Source organism: Lonchura striata, chromosome 1A, assembly GCF_050655825.1.
Source record: "Lonchura striata isolate lonStrDom1 chromosome 1A, ASM5065582v1, whole genome shotgun sequence".
In the NCBI taxonomy this organism is placed as follows: domain Eukaryota; kingdom Metazoa; phylum Chordata; class Aves; order Passeriformes; family Estrildidae; genus Lonchura; species Lonchura striata.
Genome location: NC_140741.1, coordinates 2,865,271 through 2,887,824, shown reverse-complemented (window position 1 = coordinate 2,887,824; position 22,554 = coordinate 2,865,271). Strand labels below are relative to the sequence as shown.

At 41.4% G+C, this 22,554-nt stretch overlaps 2 protein-coding genes across 8 annotated transcripts in view; both read left to right on the top strand.

The window, feature by feature from the left end:
* The window catches only part of LOC146763348 (uncharacterized), a 49,738-nt gene that overhangs the window by 2,162 nt on the left and 25,022 nt on the right, over positions 1–22,554 (top strand). For all 3 annotated transcript variants that reach the window (XM_085570152.1, XM_085570151.1, XM_085570153.1), the window contains exon 4: positions 6,051–6,138. In XM_085570152.1, the coding sequence (XP_085426278.1) occupies positions 6,051–6,069 (19 nt within the window). In that variant the 3' untranslated portion in view covers positions 6,070–6,138. The remainder of the gene's footprint in view (positions 1–6,050; positions 6,139–22,554) is intronic.
* Positions 11,901–22,554, top strand: part of LOC110470362 (fatty acyl-CoA reductase 1) — a 119,926-nt gene continuing 109,272 nt past the window's right edge. For 2 of the 5 annotated variants that reach the window (XM_085570085.1, XM_021529906.3), the window contains exon 1: positions 12,390–12,544. The gene's annotated coding sequence lies outside the window, so the exon portion shown is untranslated. Of the gene's footprint in view, positions 12,158–12,389; positions 12,545–12,756; positions 12,929–22,554 lie in introns of those variants that run through there. The other 3 variants (XM_077783253.2, XM_021529908.4, XM_085570083.1) reach the window with 3 other exon arrangements.

Genomic DNA, 22,554 nt, shown 5'->3' with positions numbered 1-22,554 from the left:
CTCTAACCACGATGTGCACTTCACAGGAATTTAAACCCCCATATGGCCACCAGCCTTCTCCTTTCCTGAGAATGAACAACTTGCTCACAGATTACCTCGGTGCAAATTCTTATTCATCTAATTAATACTGGCAGAGATGAGGGCTATCCTACTCTGGTTTTCTCATTTGTTTGTTCTCTTTCATCTGGCCTTACTCAGATCAGACACACAAACACTTGGATGAGCTGTGCTCTTGACTTGTCATTTTTTCACAACACTTTTTAAGCACCCCAACTCTCTCCAAGAGATGTGTAGTTAAGGTGACCTCGCTGTTTCCTCAGTGCTCTGTAAATGATAAATTTATTTCCTTACAATTTATTTGAGAGGCATCAGGAGTTACTGAAGGGACATTTGAGATGAGATCAGGTGGCTGCAGATGGAGGCTCCAGCTTGTGTTTGTTCTTTAGGCACATCTGACAATGTCATGTGTGAATCTGGGTGACAGTGCCACACCCCAGCTAAAGAAACCCTCAAAACAAGGAACGAAAGGGATGAATGATCAGAGTGGTTCAAGAGGATTGGGAAAATCAGATAAAAAGAGTTTATTCAAAAGGTCTACAAGTAGCTTTGGTGCTTATGCATGGGCTTTAATTTTTTGCACGATTTGTAGATTCATGATGTATTGCATGATTTCAGTGTCTTCTTACAATACTAAAATATAACTTTTCTTCACAAGATTATTAAATATTGTAGCTAGTTTGTACTGGGTGAAATATTCCCCCCCTCAAACACTTGAATATTTATGCTGTAGTAATACAAGTAACACCCAGTCAAATTTACTTAAGAAACCTCAGTGCTCATTAAGAGACAAATGTCCATGATACTTTAAAAATCCCCAAATGTTTTATTTCATACTAAAGTAGACTACTGGCAGCACTATTACTCTAATGTTGTTATTGCTAGCAGTGAAAAATTAGAAAATAATACTTTTTTTTTAATGCCATGTTCTGATTGACACTTCATATTTCAAAATGCAATTTAAAAATGGCAAATTCCCCAAAGCAATTTTCGTCAGTGACATTTTCTGAGCTCTGCAAAACAAAACCAAAGAAAAACTGATTCCACAAACTGATTTACATTCATCATTTAAACAAAGACAAATTTCAAAACTTAACCAAAAACTAGAAATGCAAATTTCAACCAGTCCTACTAATGAATCTCTGCAGAATGCTCTATTTTATTTTATAGCTAAATTATACAATAGAACCATATGCTCTTGAAAGGGACCTAAAAGCTCATCTTGTTCCACCCCCTGCCATGGGCAGGGACACCTTCCACTATCCCAGGTTGCTCAGAGCCCCATCCAGCCTGGCCTTGGGCACTGCCAGGGATGGGGCTGCCACAGCTGCTCTGGGCAAAAGAAGCTGTCAGGATGGGATCCCTCCTGGCTTTTTTTCTAAAAGAAGGGCTGCAATAACTTTATCACTTGGAAAATGTTCCTGCACTGGAATTAATTATGATAAGAGATAAAGTACAAGCCAACCTTTTAGAATTTAATAACAGCTACGGAGTTGGTATAAATTGCTTTAAATATCTGAAAATTTTATCACCTCTTCCCTCTCTGCTGAGGAAATTGAAACAGCTGGGAGTGCTAGGAGAATGACAGAGCTGGGTACAGAGAGCAGGCATCACGACTCCCAAGTCTTTGTGTTCCTTGGTCCAGTGGTTAAAGTGCAGGTAGTAAAACTAAATGGAGCATGAGGAGGCTTTTATTTAAACACAATAGCTCAAGAAATTAATAGGAAACATATTCCCATTTAGAGAAGGTGCTTTAGAGTTGAATTGATTCAGGAGCGATGCACATGAAATCTTTTCTCTTTAAAAAGATTTGTGTTCAAGCTATTGAGCTTTTAGAGCTTGTGTCATAGTACTAATAACCCTTATTGGGATCCAGGGCTTTAGTGGTAAAATTAAACTGTGTTCAACACAGTGCTGTGAAACCATTTCTGAGATGAACAAGGGAGAAATAATCCAAAACTAAATCAAGCAGACATTAATCTGGCATTTAAAGCAGGTCAGACAAAGCAATGCATTTTAAAAAATATTTTATTCATGCTACTTCCTTCCCCTCTCTCCACCTCTGTTTGGTATACACAAATGATTGAGTCACACAAATTTTGCTTCCAGGCAATCTAACTCACAGCAACAAGCAGAACAATTAGGAAAAAAGCCATTACAATAATAATCTAGAGAAGGAAAGTGCCCTTCTTACAGAATCCAGCATAATGGGGCTCCAAGGGCAGAGGATGCCCCAGCCCAAAATTTTAAATTAGACTCTGAGACTGAGATGCAGTTTGTGGTAGCTAGAAGTTGCCAAAATATATGGTTAAACATCATCCCTCAAGTGGTGTGTTTAATTTGCTCTGCTAACTGGTCCCTTGAACTCACAGCAAGATTTCAAAAGCTTCTTTATTTGGGGCCTGTTATCAAGTTATTCAGGCATCTTGTGCCCAATGATGGTTTTTCAAGCCTGTTTTTAAAAATTTATTTAATGGATGTACATATTTTTCCTCAATACATTTAATAATGAGTTTGAAGCAGTTTTTATAAGCTGTCTCCTTTTTCAAGCTGCCAAAGCACTAGGCAGAGATTTCCAAGTCCTAGTTCTGAAAGTCATGTTCAAGATTTAGTTCTTGTTAATATTTCCACTGAAATCATAAGACAATTTTTACCTACCTTTCCTTAGGGCCCTGCTGGGATGTGCATGTCCACAAAGATATACTGTCTCCTGGGCAAATTCCATGGAATTTCAGAATGATACAAACAAGATTTTTCACACTATTTGCAAAAAGCTGAGAACCTGCTTGCTTGGATATATGCATAGATTCACTTCTTACTAGATGAGGAGGGAGTCTTACGTATTTATAGCAACAGCTGTTTTCAAAAATAATGTGGACCTTGATCCAAAAGACCTTTACATCCTCATATATTAAACTGTACCCAGGTGTACAGTTTTTCCTAATACACTGGTAAAGGCTCACCGTTTTTATTTGTCAGGAAAAGTGCATGTCAGAAAAATGCCTACAAGTCTTCATGTTTATTTTTACATCATTTTTGAAGTGCTATGGCTTTAGTAAATACAGCTATGAAAACAAACTTTGAGTGACTATATTCACACATTGAGAGTATTTTTAGAAGTTTCCTCTGCTTTAAATGATCTATAGCTTTAAAATAAGGTCTCTGGAAAGCTAGAGCAACATATTTGAAAAATGGTAGGGAGATGAAGAAGAAAAACTTTCTGGAAGTAAACAGTTACAAAAATTCCTGTAAAAGCACATTGATGAGTCCTCCTGCCATATTTATGAGGCTAACAGATTTTAATATATTCATTTTCTATTGGGAGAAACTGAGGCTCGAATAAAACAAAGTGCTCACGGTTAATGTACAACAGTCCCATCCCCTGGCAGGAGTGCTGCCTTGGAAAGAGCAGAAGGTTTAAGGGGTACATCTCCCCCAGGGAACTGATTCTGCCAGAATCCTTATTAAACAGAGTTAATGCTGCACAATTACAAGTCACTGCTGTGTACGTGCATTTTTGCTTTTCTGTGGAACAAAGAATAATGCTGCTTTATATGCAGAAGGTTTTAGATCTCTTTTTCAAATGTCTTGGAACTTTGCAGTGATTAATAGACAGCATATATTTGCACTGCAGTTTAAAGTCATGGCAGGAGTGCTCTTTCTTTTTTCTCAGAAGCCACATATTCCACATATGTCTCCTCAACTTTCATGTTTTTACTGAAGCCATGGTAATAGCAAGTCTTTAGCAGTGGGATTGGTTTTGCATGTAAATTCAATCTTGAAAGTATTATGAATGAAGAAAGACAAATTTCATATGAAGCATCTTAACAACCTCTCTTTCAGTTTCCCATGTCTTCCATTGTAAACATATTGCTAATTCTCTACTCCTCCATATTAACATTTCAAAATTTTAGGATAATCTTTTAGTAAAGTAGACGAAGAAATTTTTTTTAATTTAAAATCTAGAATCTAGAGCTGTTTGTATGGATTGATTTTTGTTTGTTTTATTCCTTTCTGTTTTCCTTGGGAGTTCAATGGTTCAGTTTATTTATTTATTTTTATTTTCCCCAGTTCCCTTTAGGAAAATCTTATTAACATTCACAAAAGAAACAATAATGTGCCACGGAAGCCATATGAAATTCTGCTGAAGAAAATGTCACGCTAGGAACAGAGTGAATAATGATGACTGGAGTTTCAAAGGCAGACGACTGGTATGGATGAGGATTGCAAGGAGTTCAGGAAAAGAGAGGCTCCTGCTGCCAAGTAGATCTCCCCCTCAGGATGGAAAGCTGTCATCCTGCCTCCATTAGGATTTCCCTTTCCCTTTCCCTTTCCCTTTCCCTTTCCCTTTCCCTTTCCCTTTCCCTTTCCCTTTCCCATCCCATTCCTTCTCTTCTCCCTAACGTTGATGAACATTCAAACAATGCTTTTTAAACAACTTTACAGCTCCAATAAATGTCAGACATTTGTCCTGAAGACTCCGAGCTGGCTGCTGCAGGAAGGGTTTGAGTGACACCTGGGAGGTCGCTCAACACCCATTTATTTTTCTTTTCTTCAGCCTCTTTATTTTTCTTTTCTTCAGCCTCTGCCTTCAGCTCCAAACTGCTCTAAACAGGGAGGCTGAATCATGGGATGCATTTTCCACCCGAAGGGAAAGGGGGAGGGAATTGTTTTCTCCAGCTTCTTTCAAAGCTGGATGATAAATAACTCTCTTTTTTGCATCAGACCTCATCACTCGGCTTTCTGCATTGCAGGGTTCAGTTTCTAAGCCATGTCTTGCAAAGCTTAGCCTAGGTGTTGTTTGAAAAAAGAGATGGGATGCTCTGGCCATGTCAGATAATACAGGAATCCACCAGGCATCTCTGGTGCTGCCTAACATCTTCTGTGGGTCTCTCCAACCTCTCTGCTCATTAAATCCTTTAATTGAACTAAGCTTCACCTTTCCTACTCCACACACAGTGTTTCCTGGAGGTTTTGGTGATTTTTATTTTTTTTTCCCCAAGCATCCTCTTGGACATGATGGAATAATTCAGCTCCAGCACTGTCTCCCCTCCCAAATTTGGACATATATTCATCTTTGCTATGAAATCTGATCTTTTTACTCTAGTTAATTTAGAAGCAGAAAATGCAATCCTTCAAAAAGCCCAGATTGCTGAAATTGCCTCTGCTGTCTAGAATACATTATATAAGGACGTCTAAACTCAAAAAGAGCTACAAACAACAACAAATCTTCTTAAAGTTTAATTTCAAATATAATTGTTCTTTATAATATTTTAACCACATGAGCAGTGAAATCAGTAGAAGATTCTGGCTTTGTTGGTTTCATTGCTTTATATGCTTGTTATTTGTAATTTCTGAAAGTTAATTTCCTCTCTCTGTCCTTCTTTATAATTATAAACAAGCAAATTTGCCATTCTCTCAAGCTTCTTTCTTTTTCGCACAAACAACATTTTATGTGAGTAAAATGAGCATTCTCAGTGACCAATGACAAAATCACACAAGCACCTTGGACTTCCTTTTTGCTTTATTTTTCTTTGATTTTTTTTCTTTACATTTTTAAGTGCTAAAACTCAGTCCAGATTTACCTACTCAGAAACCTTCTGAGGGCCATGCTGGCAGAGTCAAAATGGTAGAGCCTGACCATCACCACAATCATCAGTGAAGGTGTTTCCAGTGGAAGAGTCAAACATCCTGGCTGCCCAAAAAGCACTTGCTAACCCTGGTCATGCTGTGCTGTAGTAACTAAATAAAACAGCATAAAAAAGAATGAAGCAGCCAGTTTGAAATGGACTATCACTGTAAGCTATCAGGGAGATTTTCTGAAGGCAAAATGATGATTTGTTGATATGATAAAAACATTTCTACCAGACTAAAAGAAAATAGATCCTGGGTCACATGTGAGAAATAAATATTAATATCTAGCTATTATCTCTTTGTACTCAGAAAGTCGTTTCTGTTTCAATGTTTTTACACATATATTCTTTTTTCCACAGTGTTGCTGTTATGTGGTAATTGAAAGGACAAAACAAAACCATCCAGTCATCTTTCAACAACTTAGTCCAACTGCCCAGATTACCACAGGTACTTGAGCTCTCTCATCTTTGTCTCAGTTGCATGTGATGTCTTCTTTTTGTTGTGGTCCTCATTTTTATTTTTGCCAGTTCACAATCAGAGCCCTTTGAAAGAGGAATAGCTAAAATAGCTGAGGGTTTATTGTAAATGCAGGCGAACCCAATGGGGAGAAATGACAATGTCTGACTCAATTCAGAAGGCTGAATTATTTCTTTATTATAACTTTGCTAAAATATATTAATATACTATATAAAAGGAGGATACTAAAACTACATACTACTTTCTTTAACTCTAACGCAACTTTTGACCCTCTCTGAGAGCCCAGCCCCAGGTGGGTTGGTTTTGCCATCAGGCTCAAACAAGCCTCACCTGAATCCAATCAAGCACTCACCCCAGGTAACCAATTCTCCAAACATATTCCACATAGGAAAAACAAGGAGCAGAAAAAGAAATTGTTTTCTCTTTCATTTCTCTCTGTGCACCTCTATGAAAAATCCTGAGAGGGAGAGAAATGTGCTTGCCACTAGGGTTCTTTTGAATTCTGAAAAATTGAAAACTGAAAAACCTTTGATCCTGATTTTTTCTGACGACTCATTTCTTCTCTCCTGCATAATGAGCGATTTAAAGTTCCTTTTTGTTAAACTATGGCTATCTTAGTTCAGCTGTGTTTACTGCGATCTGAATATCTTCCTTCAGTGGAAACAATGCTTGAAGGAAGCTCATCAGGGCAATTTAGGCTGCCTGAAAATTTGATTCCTTAGGTTGAATCATTTGCTATTACAGGGTTCTATTTTGTTAAGTTCTCCACACAGCCTGTGGATGTTGGGAAGTGCAGCTTCCATAAAATACACACATCTTTCCACTCATTTTGATTCCTTTTTAACAGAAGGATGGTGATCTGCTCAAATATATTCCTGTCTTTCTTCTTCCTGTTGAATTAGCTTGGGCAAATGCTGGGAACAGAGGTCTCCAGAGGCAAAGGAATTCTAGAAATCTTCTTGAGAAGGCTCCCCCCCAGGTCCCGCCTTTCCTAAAAGCCCCATGCACACCGATGTTGGGCCTGCTTGCTGGGCAGCTACAATCCATTATTACAATCCAAATTCTGACCTATTTAAACAGGATAATCCTAATTCTTGCTGAGTTGACTTCGGACTTTACAATATTACAGCTTGAGGTTATTTTTAATGTTGTTTTTTTCTCTTGGTTCTCTTTTTGTCTCATTGTCACTGTCTCAATTTTACTTCAGTCTTTTCTTACAAAAAACTCGGGGAAAAAAAAGATCTTTGAAAGCTTGCTGAGATCACAGAGCCTGTGTTTCTAGAGGGTGGGCAGTGGTCAGGGATAGGTGAACTCCTGAGCAATAAATCATGTCACAGTCTTTTGTTCTGGAACTTTTAAAGTGCTAATAATTAATTAATAATATATACCAGGCATTTGGTGTTTAAGTCTGCTTGTAATGCAATCTCTTGCTGAAATGCTGAAACTCCCTACTCATGCCAAGACAGTTTATAGCAGGGATTGTATCAGGAAGAAATGTCAGTAAGGATTTGGAAATGCCTGAAGGAAGAGCCTGTGCTATCCAACTCCAAAAAAGACAAAACATCTGCACTTGTAACAAGTTAATACTACCAAATGAGATGTAGAAAGAACAACCTGGATATTGTAGCTGATTATTATGATGATAGAATATTCTGTAGTCATTTTATGAATAAAATGGGTTTGTGCTTTCTTTAGAGGGGTTGCCAAGGTGTCTGCATTTTCTCTAGTATTCTTGAGGAATATCTGGAATATCATAGGCCAGACATCAGTAGGGAATAATGGATAGCATGATCTCATATAAAAAAGTCAAGTGCCTTCAGAAAATGTAGTGCGCATTTCTGATTTTCTGTAAAATACTACTTGGTATTCTCTCATGGTACTATTTCTGTAATTGTATTCCAGGATGGGAAAATCCAATAAAATGAAAAAGTCTTCTAAAGGCATGCCCCAGAAATGGGTTTTTCCCTGATTTCTGTAATGTTTTGGAAGCTCAGTTTCATTTCTTAATCACAGGAAATACTGGGATGTTGTCAGCTCACATTTCTGTCCTGATTTGCAGATTGAACTGTTTTAGATGCAGATCAAAATAATAAAAAATTTGCCATAGCAGAAAACTGCTCACAAGTGTAGATTTACAGGTTTAGAGATCAGCCAATCAGGAAATAACCAATCTACCTTTCAATTCCCATATAAAAAAAGTCAAAAGATTACAGTACAAACATTGTAAGGTCTACAGTTAAAAAAGGCAAGATTAAGGCTTGTGTGACAAGGAGCCTATTTGTGTCTGGCAGCAATCACTTAATGCAAAGTGGCTTGGCATTTTGAGATGTGAGGCACTTCAGACATGCACAAACTGTTAGTTGCTTAGGCAGGATTTGACCTGCAAACATGAGATATGCAACCAATTATTTGCAGCACTATGACATTTCAATGCTGGTTACCCAGTACTCAGTGCTGCCACTTAATTGGTGAAAAGCAGCAACAGATTTCAGATCACAGAACTGTGGAATGGTTTGGGTTGGAAAGGACCTGTGAAGATCATTAACTCCAACCCCAGCACTGCCAAGTGCACCACTAATGCACATCCTCAAGTGAAACATCTACATTTTTTTGAACACTTCCTGGGATGGTGGCTCCACCACAGCCCTGGGCAGCCTGTGCCAGTGCTCGACAGCCATTTCAGTGGGAAATTTTCCCTGTTATCCCATCTAAACCTCCCCTGGTGCAACCTGAGGCTGTTTCCTCTTGCCCTTGTTCCCTGGGAGCAGAGCCCAACCCCTTCTGTGCACACCTGCACTAGTAGGATCCTTAAAAAAAAAAAATCAACATTTGTCTTCTAATTTTTTAATTTGCACTCAACAACTTGCCACTTTCTCTTTCTCCTCAGTTATTAGGTTCACATGAGGAAGCTGTAAGTGGGCTAAATTACTGTTATTTAAGAAAACAACGTATCCAAAGTCTCTTTGGCAGCTTTCCATGCATAGCTATGATTTTCCTTCCTCATAAACAGCAGGTTTGATAGAACTTGATCAGGCTGGCAGATGACAAAATCTGTTAATAACATCTACTTACTTTTAAATATTAATTGCATTAATTGTAGGCTTAATTTTTAAATTTTCTTCTCAGAGTCCCTAATCTTCACCTGTACCTTGGCTGAAGGCTAACATATCATTGGAAAAAAGTGAAACTGTGAAATGTGAATTCCTTGTATTAAGAAAATAAATGCAACACTACGTAATTAATTCCCTCCCTCTCACAAGGAAAAGGAAATAAATATGTACCAGCACCAAAATGATTTGTTAAAACATGTCTGCAATATTGTTTGCAATATGTGGCAATTAATATTCTTTTCAGAGTTTGACTCCTTTATGACTCTTCAATATATGTTACTTCATTCATCAGAATTTTAGCATTTGTCTAATAGATGATTCAAAAATCACCAACATCTTCCACTGTGTTTCAGTTTTCTTCACTTGGTCTGTATTATAAAATCATGGAATCATTTAGTCTGGGGCATCTAAAAACTGCAGAAGATATACCCTTTCCAAATCCAGAGGAACAACTACATTGGAGAAAAGGTTAGAGGGCAGGCTGACTTGCTAAATCAGAAATATAAGAAATGAATATTGGGAGCCATAGAGATAACAGGTGTCCCTTGGACATCTTGTTGCTAAACAAGCATTATGTAGAAAAGATTTAAATTCAACCCCTCAGATTCTTGAAGCTGGGCAGCCATAAGTAGGAGTGAGTGGTAGGTAAAAATAATTTTAATAGAGACATGATTTTCTGTTTTGAATAAACATAATAGTTATTGCAGGTGACTTTTTTTTTGGTTTTTTTGGTCAGCCTCAAAGAAACAGAAATCTCACAGGTCAAGCTACTACTTTGTAAAGATACAGGTAGAAATTTCTGGGGGAAAAGCCAAGGTTAATTACTTTTGCATGTTTTCTGTTATATTTCTTTTCCCCTCTGGATGCTTAATGCATAAATGATTGCTTTGCTCAGGGTGAGTGCCTCACCAAGATTGAATTGCTTGCATTGGCAAGAATTCAGAGAAAAACTGACATCTGGGAAGGAGCTAAGGAAAGCTTATCTTTTAATTAAATGAAATAAAATCAGCCACAAAAAAAAAAAAAAAAAAAAAAAAAAAATAGATGCTCTAGAGTGAGGACCTGTAGCATATTTCCCAGTGTATGAAACTACTTGCATCCTCTTTAGAGGAAACTGCAGATGTTTTGACACTCTTCTCATGCAGTTCATCCTTGTCCATCTCACTCCAAAAAAGCATGTAACACTTTTTTCCTACAAACTCCCCACAAGACTTCAGACATTATTATTGCTTCTCCAGCTGAAGCCTCCACACTATCCCCAGGCCCTTGACACATTTGAAACTTTCACTGCCTCCTTCATTTCCTGGGTTCAAAGGGGAGCCTCCTCAGGTCGGAGCAATTCTCTGTTGTTTCTTCATTTCCTCAATCAAATTATGCTCTCAGCATTTGTTTTTTTCTTAGAGATTTCTGGGAAGCGGTCATGAACTGACTCTGACACGTGAGCAATTTAATGTCCCGATTAATTCTTGGTTGGGAACTGTTCTTCTAGCCCGCCTGCTTTTTGGAAATTTCCCAAGGGAATTTCGCTAAGCTTGCAGATTTGTATGTCTCCTATACAGTATCTCCTGGAAGAGTTTCTGAAGGAACCGGTGCTTATCAAGCTCTCTATTTGACGTCCTGAAAGATAATACTTACAACATTACAATACTTACAATAATATAACATCTCATTCTGGGCTTCCCAAAAACTTTCCTTCTGGTTAGTTTTCAAAGTGCAAGATCACGGGCCTTGAACAAAACCATCCCCCACTGACTATTCTTTTAAGCCACATTTTTGCCTATTGTTCCTCATTTTGGTGTCAGTCACCATCAGTTCAGACATGGCATTTTCAGTCTCGACAGAGGCCTGGCCAGCCTGTCAAGGCAGATGTTTATGTTAAGGAATATGCCTGTGATGCAGGCAACCAAAACTCTCTTTACTGCGACCATCAGTCACTTTCTGCAGGCAGCTGGGGCCTCCTCTGGCAGAACCATTTCCTGTGGTTTCTTTCCTTCCAACTTTCCTCCTGCTACACTTCCAGTGAATGAAATCTGGAATCACAGAATCGCTGAGGTTGGAAAAGACCCTTAAGATCACCGAGCCCAACTGTAAAAGAAGCTGTAGGTTGTTTTTCCCTGTAAATGCAAAAATGAAATTGAAACAGAGCTTCTTCTCTCTTGCTGAGTGCTCCAAACGTTTGTGACAGCACTTGGGTATTGGAGAAGGCAGAAGCTTTTCTTCCACCTGTATGAGCTATGAAGGCAAGGTTCTCTACATCCCACCCATTTCTGTGGGATGGATTGCCTGCTCATTTCTGTATGGCCCTACTCCAAGCCATAGGTGTAATGTAGAGAGCAGGTGACACAGACCTTGTGTCCCGGTTGGGTTTTTGTGGTCCACCTGGGTCTTAGAGCCCTATGTCCTGTGTCACATGGAGGCAACTGGCACATGTACTGTAAGGACACCTGGTAGAAGCTTTGGAGATTCCACCTAGCCTTAGATTGTGCCCAGGTGTGCCAGCAGGCACCTGTAGCCTATCAACTCCCCAGGCAAGGAGCTAGAGGTGGACGAGCTGCAGCTGTGGGTGCAGTATTTAATCCCTTTGTGTGGGGCGCTCTGCTAGTAGCTCTCATACCGATTCACTTGGCAGGGAGCAGCTTACCCAGCCTCTCCCGGGCTGGCTTTTCCCGGTACTAGTTAATGGAAGGCAATAATGAAATAAGTACAACCTCGTAAAATTAGTTAATGCTCGTATATGCTGCAAGCGTAATCCGAGGCTATAAAAACATCACATCTTGCTGATTCTGATGCTGAGTTAAAAAGATCTGAGGGTGTATCTTCTATTGCCGACGAGAGAAAATTAATATTGGTGTTAAAAGCGGGTATTCCAGGCTGAGTAGGTAAGCCGCGTATCTCGGTTTTCTCCTAACGCTTATGAGACAAATTGCGTAATTTACTTAATATGCCTATTTTATAACTCTGCTTCTGTGCGCGACATCATTCCTAACCATTTCAACCCCGGCTGTAAGCTGAAGAGAGCAAGGCGGGGTAATAACCTCGGAGGACACCCGAGGGGCTGCTCGCCCTGCCCCTTTTCCATGGGTCGGGAGCTTTCGGGGCTGCCGGGCCGCGCCGCCCGCGCTCCCGGCCGGCGGCTCACGCCGGCGCAGGCGGCGCGGGGGAGGACCAGGGTGGGGAAGGGGCTCGGGGAGGCGCTGAGGAGGAGCCGCCGCCACTCGCTCCGGCCCCAGCGAGCCGGGAGGCGGCAGAGGAGCCCCGGCAGCCCGGTAAGGAGGGGAGCCCCGCGGGAGGGAGAAGGGAAGGCAGAGAGAGGAGCCTTTTCTGGCTGGCGCGGCGTGCCCGCAGCCCCTGCGGCACGGCCGCGGCGGGGAGCGGCCGAGCCGCCCGACGCGCCCGTGCCCCGCGGCGGCGGAGGAAGGGCGGCCCGAGGCGGGGGCTCACGGGGGCCCGGTCTCCGCCCTGCCCCGGCCGTGCCCGCGGCTCCTGCCGCTGAGCCGCCCGTCCCCGTCCGCAGCCCGGGCGGGCGCGCATCCTCCCCCGGTCCGGCTCGGAGCAGCGGGGCCGGCGCTGCTGCTGCCCGCCTCCCTCCCCCGGCCGGATACACGCTGTCACACCCCGAGCACCACGAGAGGTTTGTTAATTTTATCGGGGTAGGTTTTGTCTGTGGGTTTTGTGTGCGTTTGTTTGGGTTTTTTTGCCTTGCTTTTTCTCTTCTCCTCCGCCTCTGCCAGGAGTTGCTCGCATGCCGCGGGAGGTGGGGGGCAGCGATTTGGAAAGAGGAATTGGTCGGGAAAGCGGCAGCTGAAGGGAACAACCCGCTGGGGCACGGCGCAGGGAAGCAAAGCAGAAAACCCAAAGGCAGCCAAGAAGGGAGAAGGTGGTGTGGGGGCGAGCGAGAGGAAGAGGCGCCGCTGGAGGGGGAGGATGCCCGGGGGCGGCGGGGCCGCGCCGGGCCCCTGCACCGGGGGTGCCCCGGAGCACCGGGGGTGCCCCGGCTCCTCCTTGGGTGAGCGGAGGCCGGGTGCGACCCTGGAAATGAGGAGAGGATGTGGCGAGCGGCTGCCGCCCTGCCTCGCCGCAGGCTTGGCTGCGGGTGCGGGTAAATCGGCAGTGCGATGCTGTGCAAAATAAAGGAAGGTCTCATCTGATTTTGGGGGAGGGTTGCCTTTTTGTTTTCCTGCTGTTAGGCCTAGACGTTGATTTTTTTGTGTGTATGTGTGTTTTGGTTTTTTTTGTTTGTTTGTTTTTTTAATAGTAGTCTGGTGTTATATAGTGATAGCGTTTTAATCATATGAAATAAGAGTCTTACTCAGAGCCTTGGTGGTGTTTTCTCTCCTCTGATTGGGAAATGACTGGATATCCCTGCTACCCACAGGGCACCACAAGCACAAATTTTGGTATAGGATCCTGTGAGGATATACTTGGTTCTCTGGAAACGAGAGACATGTGACCTTGTCTTGTATTAAACAGTCTTTTAGAGTATAAGGCTTATATTGTATATGTTACTCAGACCAGTTTGGTTCTTCATGTTTGCCTTGGAGCCTTTTAAGGGCGTAGCTAGAGAAACAAGTAATTAATGACTGACCATTATATTGGGGGGGGGGGGGGGAAGCAGTAAAGCTGAATGGGAGTTCACCGATAAATATTGCATTGTAAATTCAGTCAAAAGGCTAGTTTTGCATCTTTATTTAGATTGAAAGTTTGCTTTCTCTAAAGGTCACTTTTAGGCCAGAAAAATGTGTTCCAGAATCCCTATGGGCTCTAATCCTTGTTCACTTGAATTTGTATTAAAACAAGTGTATGGTTGAACTATTAGATGAACCCAGAAACATAACAAAATGCAAGGCCTTTCAAAAACTTTCAATATCAAAGCTCAGATTGTTTTGGCTCGTTAGTTTAGAGTGTAACTTTCTATGCATGCTGGCATTCTGGGAACCTTTATCTCCACTTGTTAAGAAGCTGGTGGCACCAAGATTTGCTACTGGAGTTTATTTTGATTTGCATTGCTGTGTCAAAAGCATCATAATTTCCTGCTTAGTGTAATGTTCTTGACTAGAAAAGGCTTAAGTTCTGTTCATTACTGAGTTAGGGACTTGTCTTCTGTTTGAAGGAACTACATAGTTTAAGAATTGATAGTTGCTTTAGTGAAGTTGTAAAATCCCTGCTGCAGTGTTGTGCTTTAACCTCTAGATCTGTTGTGTTCTGACAACTTGTTTCTGCATAACTATAATGTTTTAAAACATTTCCTTTGTGTTTTGGGGTGTTTGTCTAAGTTAAAGTCACCATAAATGTCAGTATATGGGGGGTGGGAATGCATTCACTCATAGGTATGTGAATTAAACATGAAGGAAGAGCAGATTTAGGCCAGCCTTCTACTATATTTAGAGTATGTTTGAGGATGCATCTGATATTGTAACAAAGCTGCAAATTCTTCAGTTCTTCCAATTCAGGATTCAAGTTTAATCCCTGTCAAGCCTTGTTTAAATTAGTGGTGGGGAAATGTAGTTTTAAAACATCTTAAAGACCATGTGAGAAAAGGCTGATTAAATAGAACCCATTGCATGTCAGCGGGGAAAAAAAATATCTGGAGATCAACTGCTAGAAAAGTAATAGGAAATGGCCTGTTAACAGAGGCACCAAGTTTGTGGCTATGTTAGAGGAAGCAGCTTTGACTGGTAAGCTTGTTGTACCCTCCCCAAAGTCGGTTCAGATCTGACAAACCTGAATCTTGGGGAGGCGAATGACTTGGGAAGGTGTAGGAGTGCTGGCAGGGAGAGGAACATGGATGATGACAGGACAGAAGGATTGTGACAGGGACTGTTGGCAACTTGTCCAAAGGCACAGAAAGTGTATTTTGTCTGTATGGTGCAGTGGAGAACACTAACAAGTGGTCATTGTCTTCAGAAATCTTCTGGATACTGATGATTTTACGTCCTGTGGCAGAGTGTAGATCCTTGTTCCAGAGGAGCAGCCTGCAGAATTAGACTGTCATTGGAAAAAATTTTTCTCCCATATCACATAGAAAGCTCCTAGTTCTGAAGAGCTTGTCAGGTTTTTCTGCCATAGCAAGTTATTTTGACCTATAGAAGGGAAAGACCATGTGAGCAACTCAGTGGGGTGGAGAAAATTGTATTGATGAGTACCTGACTAATCTGGGGGCTGTTGCTTACCTTGCTATGTGTTTTGGTTTTGCTGTGTTTGGAAGAAAATATTGGGAATAACAGCTGCAGGGGATAATATTAGCATTGTCCTATAAGAATGCAGTATTTTGCATTATTACTATGAAAAAATTACAGCATTCTGTTTTCCCAAGGGTCCTGACCCTACAAAAGAGGCTTAAGAAATGGGAATTTGAATATTATCCAGCGAGATGAAAATTATCTACATTATTAGGGAGTGGGTCATGGAAAGAGTCAGGAAAGATGTGTCTGGAAATAAGGATAATCTGAAGGATGCTGACTTCCCTGACCCAGGCAGCTATTTCACCAGGGCAGTCCTGATTTGGGAGCTCTTCACCTGGGAAGGTCTTCATGCTAAACCCACATTTAGGGAACCTCACTCCCTAAACGTGGGCTCCTGCCTGGGCAGGGACTTAGCCTGCCTCACCTCTGGCTGTGCAGTCCTGATCTCCTGCTCGGGCTGGGACCATTACTCCTGGCCAAGTGCAGATCTGCTCTTGCTGTTGCTGTCGGCCTGGTTTGGAGTTGGATGGGTTCCTGGGTGTGACTCGAGGCCTGACTGAAGTGTGGCAAGGAATGGGCAGAGGTGCGTGTGCTGGGGGAAGAGGCGCCGCTCCTCCCCGCAGAGGGGGTGCTCAGCCTCCTGAGCTCACTTGCTGCTGTGCTGATGCTTCTGCACAGCCTCCAGGTGCCGTTTGGCTTGTCTGGCCAGCTTGGAGAGGGAGAAGAGGTGCCTGCCTGTCTCCAGTTACTCATGTAGACATACCCTTCAAGGGTCTGATGAACTGAGTCAAAGAGGAAACTTTGTCCTTCAAGAGAAGACAACAGCAGATGCTTTTTTTTTTTATTACAGTTACTGTCCATTCCGTTTTCTAATGGTAAGCCTGTGTTTCCCATTTTTAATGCCAGATGTTTTGTCTGTTTCTTTTTTCTTATTTTCATAGTGCTTTAAGGCTTTCTTTAGCTGTCTTTGTGTGGCATGCAGCCTTAAAATTACATCAAACTGGGTCTTTACGTAGTGAAATAATAATAGTAGGTATGTAATTAATGTTCTCTTGGTAATTACTAGAAACTGAAAACCCTTTCTCCCTCAAATCTGTGGCTACATTTGTTGTTAAAGTATGAGGCATATTGAAGGTTTGGCAGAAATACCTGTAATTCAGTTATAATTGTGTTTTGTTCTAAGCTTATATTAGCTGTGCTTTGCAGGAGTTGCTTGAATCGGTTTCTCTTTGTGTGTACTCCTGCTTAGGGAGTTTCAAGTGGCTGGAAATGGCATGGGGCTCTGTTCTTCCACCCATGCTCACAGAAAGGTTGTCTTGTGCCTCAAAAATACACTGGTGTGTTTGACTCCAAAGTTTTCTCCTTCCCAATTAATTTTTCTCCTTCCACAATGTAATTGTAGTGCAGCTATGCCCATAAAATAAGGTTATAATGGGTTTTCCTCATACTTCAGTGAATTTTTAACCCTCTGTACCAGTATCCATTTTGCATATCTGTTTTGAGTAGCAGGTGGTTGTCTTGTGAGGTTAACAGAAAAAATAGACTGATCAATGCATTCAAGAATGGCAGGACTGGTCACAAACCTGAATGCTTACAATATAATTTCTAAAGCCATCTTTTGGCCATGCATTTGTCCAAGCCCAGACCTATATTTTATTGTGTCCAAAGTGACAAATTTACCATAAACAAATACAAGGTTTTAATTCCAGTTTTGAATGGCTTATGCTTATCTTGTAGCAGACTGTAGTTTTCAATACTGTTCTAAATGCTGTATAAAACTGGGACTGGCTGGACTGACAGCTTCTTTTTTTGATTTGTTTGTTTTCTGTTTTACTTTCCGGAAAGGAATCGTAAACCTAATTGTTGGAAGGAAAGAAAAGTTCCCTAATTTAATGTAAAGAAGGGATTTATTTTGCTATAGATGGCTCAAAAATGCCTTTTCTTATTTGAGGGCTGCTGAATGTAATTACATTGTTACGTTACAATCCTCTCTAGAAAATTCCTCCAGAAACTACCTTGATATTGTGGGTGAAAGTATGAAATCTTTAATTGACTGCAATTTTGTAAACAGTGGGATAGATAAACAACAATAAAAACGTTCTTACAAAGCTATGGAGTTGTATTGTTTTAAGAAATATAAAGAAAGAGTAAGTGTGATGTTGATATTGAGCCAATCACTGCTCTTTCTGAGGAAAATCTGAAAAATAGAGATGCTTTGTAGGAAAAGTACCAGGCGTGTAGTTCCCACTCTACACTAAAGTAAATGCTGAGAGATTCTTAATTTACTCACAAAATATGTGGGTATTAACAGAGCAGAGCAGTGTTCTAAAAGGTTCATTGGAGTGGGTGTACTGTGGAGTTAATGGCTGACATGGTTGCAGGCGATTTTGGTAGTAGCCAGAGGTGGCACCATGTAATGATTCATTGGCAGAATAAGAAATGGCCTTGAGTGATCATTTTAGGTGTGATAAGGTGTTTAGCTCAGAGGAGAGTTACAGCTGACTGGAGCTGTGCTGTGCCCAAAATGACAGCATGGTGCTCACACTGTCTCTTCATCGTTAGTGGGTCTGTGTTCTCTGAGCATAAGTAGCAGTAATTTGGAGAAGGGTGCACCTGTAGCAATCAACATTGCTTTGGCCAAGCATACAACACTCACTGGAATATATTTTTCTGTCACTGCTGTTGTTTACACGTGAAATAATGTTTTTTTGCCCACTTCCTCTGTTTTGAGGTGTAATGTGAATATCTGTGCTTCCGTGGGCTTTGCTCCCATTGCTGTATTGCTCCGTAACGTGAAGTCATTCAGCATTTGTCAAAGTCTGGCTGCTGGGGTTGCAGCATCTGAAATGCCTCCTTCATCACTAGGGCCTTCAGAAGCTGATGCTCAGAGCTGCTCTGGCCTGTGTGTGTGTGCTGGGGTTCAGCTCTGCAGCGTGCTGTGATGCTCTCTTGGGTACCATCCTCTGGTGTGGTCAGAAGCCAAGTGGTCCTGGTCTGTGGCGAGTGACTCCAAAGCCAGGAGCTCTGCCCACGCTGATCCTGGCTGGGACAGCAAACACGGGGTGGGTTTGTGTCTCGTGTCAGGTGGGCACCCAGCTGCTCAGCCTAGAGCAGTGCCTTGTGTTCGGCTGGGCTTCTGCAGAGAGGCAAAAGCAGTTTGGAGGTGGGATGAAGAGCGTGAGTGAGTTTTGCCTGTCCTTTCCTGCCTTCCTGGCAACCATCAAGATCAGCTGCTGGTTTTCTGGACTAAGGAAGGGAAAGAAAAGGAAAGATAGCACTTCTGCCAGTACCCTGTGGAGCTTCTGGGATGGTGGAGCCAGAGACTGCTGCAAATCTTTTCAAAACCATCTGCTTTTACCACCTGTCACTGCTTATTCACTAACGTGTGGTCTTGTTGGGCATTAGTTTTTAAAATCTTTCTCTGTAAGGACAGAAATGAATAGGTTTCTTCTCCAGTCCCATGCTTGAGCTGGATAATGGAGGAGTTTCAGAAGTGTTCTGTTGTGGGGGAGAGAGATAAAGGGATTTGGCTTCCTGACCTAAAGCACTTTCTGATGTAGTACATGCTCACAGAGCTCTTCTATTTTTGTCATCTGTTGGTCTGAAATGCATGGCATGATTCTGTTGAAACGTAATTTTAAGGACAATTTTGAGGGTGAATTTTTGTTAAAGAAGGAGCCCTTAGCAAAACTATTGCATATACTGACATCAGCTTATTCATTGCTTCTAGCTTTAAGTCAAGGAGAACATCTCAGTCCAGGACTGCTTCTAGATTGCCTTTGGCTGTTGAATTAAATGTCATTGCTGTAAAGGACTCAACTCCTTTGTTGGACAAAAAATTTTTAAAAATGCTAAGGCTATTGCTCCCCAGGCCATTAGTAGGACACCCAAATTCATATGAAATGTATTCATATTCCTAAATTGAATGTGACAGACAGAATTATACCCTTAGTTAACCCACAGCCTGTATAACTGCGTTCTTGTTGCTCTACTTACAACCTTGCAGACTGCAAAGAAACAATCTGCTTGCTTTTGTGATAAAAGATCTGTTTTTGCAGCCTCAGAGCTCTGATAACCATGCAGTGTGTGCAGTAGATTCTTCTTTATTCCTGTGACTGCAGCCGGAACGTCTCAGCCTAGCTTTTTACATCCCCTGTGATCCTTTCTCCAGTAATGTACATTATTGCTTTGATGTGGTTCTGCTTCTACTTCCCTGTGGAGCTCTGCTGCATGAAGAAGTGAAATCCCAGGTCAAGGTGTTAAACATTGAATGACACTGGTTTCTACCAGTGACCTCCTTTTGAGTCCTTATTGCTGCTATCTTCATTAGACACTCCAGAGCAATACACTCATAGTATGTAACAAAATGTCAGTGATCCCCTGTGCATTTCTTTGTGCCTTTCTTTGCAGCTGAACTAAAGTTGATGACACTTGTAGAGAGAAGAGGGTGATGAGCCCAGGGTGTTTATGCCATGCTCTGTTCTGTGTAGCAAAATAACCATCAAATCTTGCACTTAGATGCAGTACTCAAATCTGCCAGCTCAGTAGAAGAGCTTTGTGGTTCTGCAGATAACCAGTAACATTTGCCATAACAGTGTCTAGCTATGGTTTTAATTTTTCTTCTTTCTTACATTTATGTTCAGTGGCTCCTGCCTTGTCCTGTGCATCCTTAAAGCAGCTGGTGGGTTTCTGCTCTATTTGATTTTAAGGTTTCAGGGTACCCTAAACAACATAGTGATTTGATAGGAAATGCTGGATCCTTGGTTCATTTCTCAGTTAATATTTTTTCATTTCCCCTATTTCCTAATCTCTGTGTCCTTTCCCAGGCAGTTTGGTTTGTTCCTTTGCCTAGTTCTGCTGCCACTTCACTAAGCTGAGAGAGCTCAGGCTGTGACCACTAAGCCTCATTTCCAGCTGGAGGTGTATCCCTTCACCTCTGTTTTGGCCTGTTCCTGACCCTTCATTCCTCTCTAGTATCAGGCAGACTGCTAGCTGTGTATTAATCTCTTTGACCAAGAGTAGAATTGAACTCATCTCCACCATGTTCTAAAGCTGTCTGTATTCACACTGAAATCAGTTCTTTAGAGGCACCTATCTCAAATCTGCTGTTTGCTACACCATCCAAATCAGGTGATTTGTGGTCAAGTATTAGTTCCTGGTACTGGAATGTTTCATATATGGGGTCTCAGGTGTTTTGGCTCAGCATTTTTTCTGCTGGATGTTTGTGTTGGCTCATATACAGCTGAGATTGTGTTTCTGCCATTGGGAACACTGAATTTTCCACCAAGGGGGAAGCGTATTGCTTTGGCTGGCTCAGGGTTTTTCAAGAACTGGTAAGGCATTGCTTACAGCTGATAAACTTGTCCACAAAGAGTTCCCAGCAAGCAGATCGAGGAGAAGGTGCAACTGTGTGCTTCCAAGATGATGTGATGACAACCCCCCCATATTTTAAAGACGAGATCTCTGGACTCTGCCAACACAGTTATACTGCTGAACCAACCACATATGCAAAACTAAACTGTGACCTGACAGCAAGTCAGTCACAGCCTACAGAGGCATTAGCTGCTCATACTATTCCACTTGGACAGGGGACTGTCTTAATTCTCAGGTTCCTCTTGGAAACTTTTGCCTGTCAGTGCTACATTTACTGCAGTATGGGTTTTCAAGTAATGTATATTTGTATTTCAATAGTCACCCCTCTGCTGGTGAATCATCAACAGGCTGAAGCTGCATTAATACTGAACACATTTGTCACCTTTTCTGAGAATTCCCCCAGCCCAGGATGCTGATGTACACAGGAGGACAGGTTGCTTTGCTCTTGATATTCAATATGATTTTAAATTTCCAGTCTTAAAGGGTTATAGGTTGGCACATCTAGCTGTTGGTATTTAATGTTAAAAGTTAGATAAGCATGTTGAAAAAAAGAAAATAATACTCAATGCCAGAGATTCCATTGCTGACCATAGATTATTACATCCTTGAAGATAGGGAAGTTCTTGCCTTCTGAAGTGACATAGTCTGCATTTATCAAAACCCAACTTCTCTGCTTGTCACTAACATTTAATTTCCCTGTCAGCCTAGGTAGTCTTCTTCTGGGAGATGAAATAAGGTGATCTGGAGCCCTTCATAGGAACTTGTTTCTGATCTGAGGTTCATGTGTTCAAAATGTTAAAACAGTCACAATACTGCAAGTCTTTCATTAAATGACAGGGTGCTTTCAGAGAGAGTAGTTCTCTTCGTTTCTACATACGCCTACACTGAGCGTGACTAATGTGATTGTGACTGTGAGCCCTTAAATAAAAAGTGGAGTTCTGGAAGTAGGTCTTGTAGCATTCCTAGATACAGAGCAGGAAACTTGTAATTTGTCTTCCTGGGTAAGAAGAATAAGTTCAATTTATTACATTTGATTGTTGAAATTAAGACAGTAAGATTTTGTTTTGTGAAATGCGTGCAAGTCCTCATATGGATTTTTTACTCTTAACATATAATTTTCAGTGTGTTGTCTATATTATCACTCTAGAGTAGCGTTGGCAGCATTTGGTGCTTTGCTCCATGCAGCTATGTAAAAATATCACCCAGTACTGCTGACTCATTTATAAAATAAAATGGACACTTCCTTGCACTTATTTTTTTCTGTCTTTTAGACTTCAAAAATCCTACCTGCTCTGTGCAACCTTGTCCTTTCCATGCAAATTATAGTGCCCAAAATATCTTGTCAGAGATGCTTTTTGTCTAAAATGCTCATAATTGCTAGCAGCAGCTTCTTTTAAATAATTTACAGATTTTCACTGGAGTGTCCCATAGGTAGATGGGTTTTTATTCTGTACAGTGCTGTGCAAAAGTCTTAGCAAACAAGAACATTTCACTTGCACTAATAGAAATATTGCATCTATTTGATAATTGTTTTGAAAGTTCAGAAAGATCAGGGCCAGGAAAATATAGTAAGAATAACTAATTCCATGATGCAAAGGTCATATGTCATTGCCTTAGCTTTTTAAAATGCCATGTTTTGCATACATTATGGAAATTTACCCTAACAGAGCAGTGAGTGCACTGTTAGGGTAATATATCAATTTCCTGTTTGCATTGTCCTC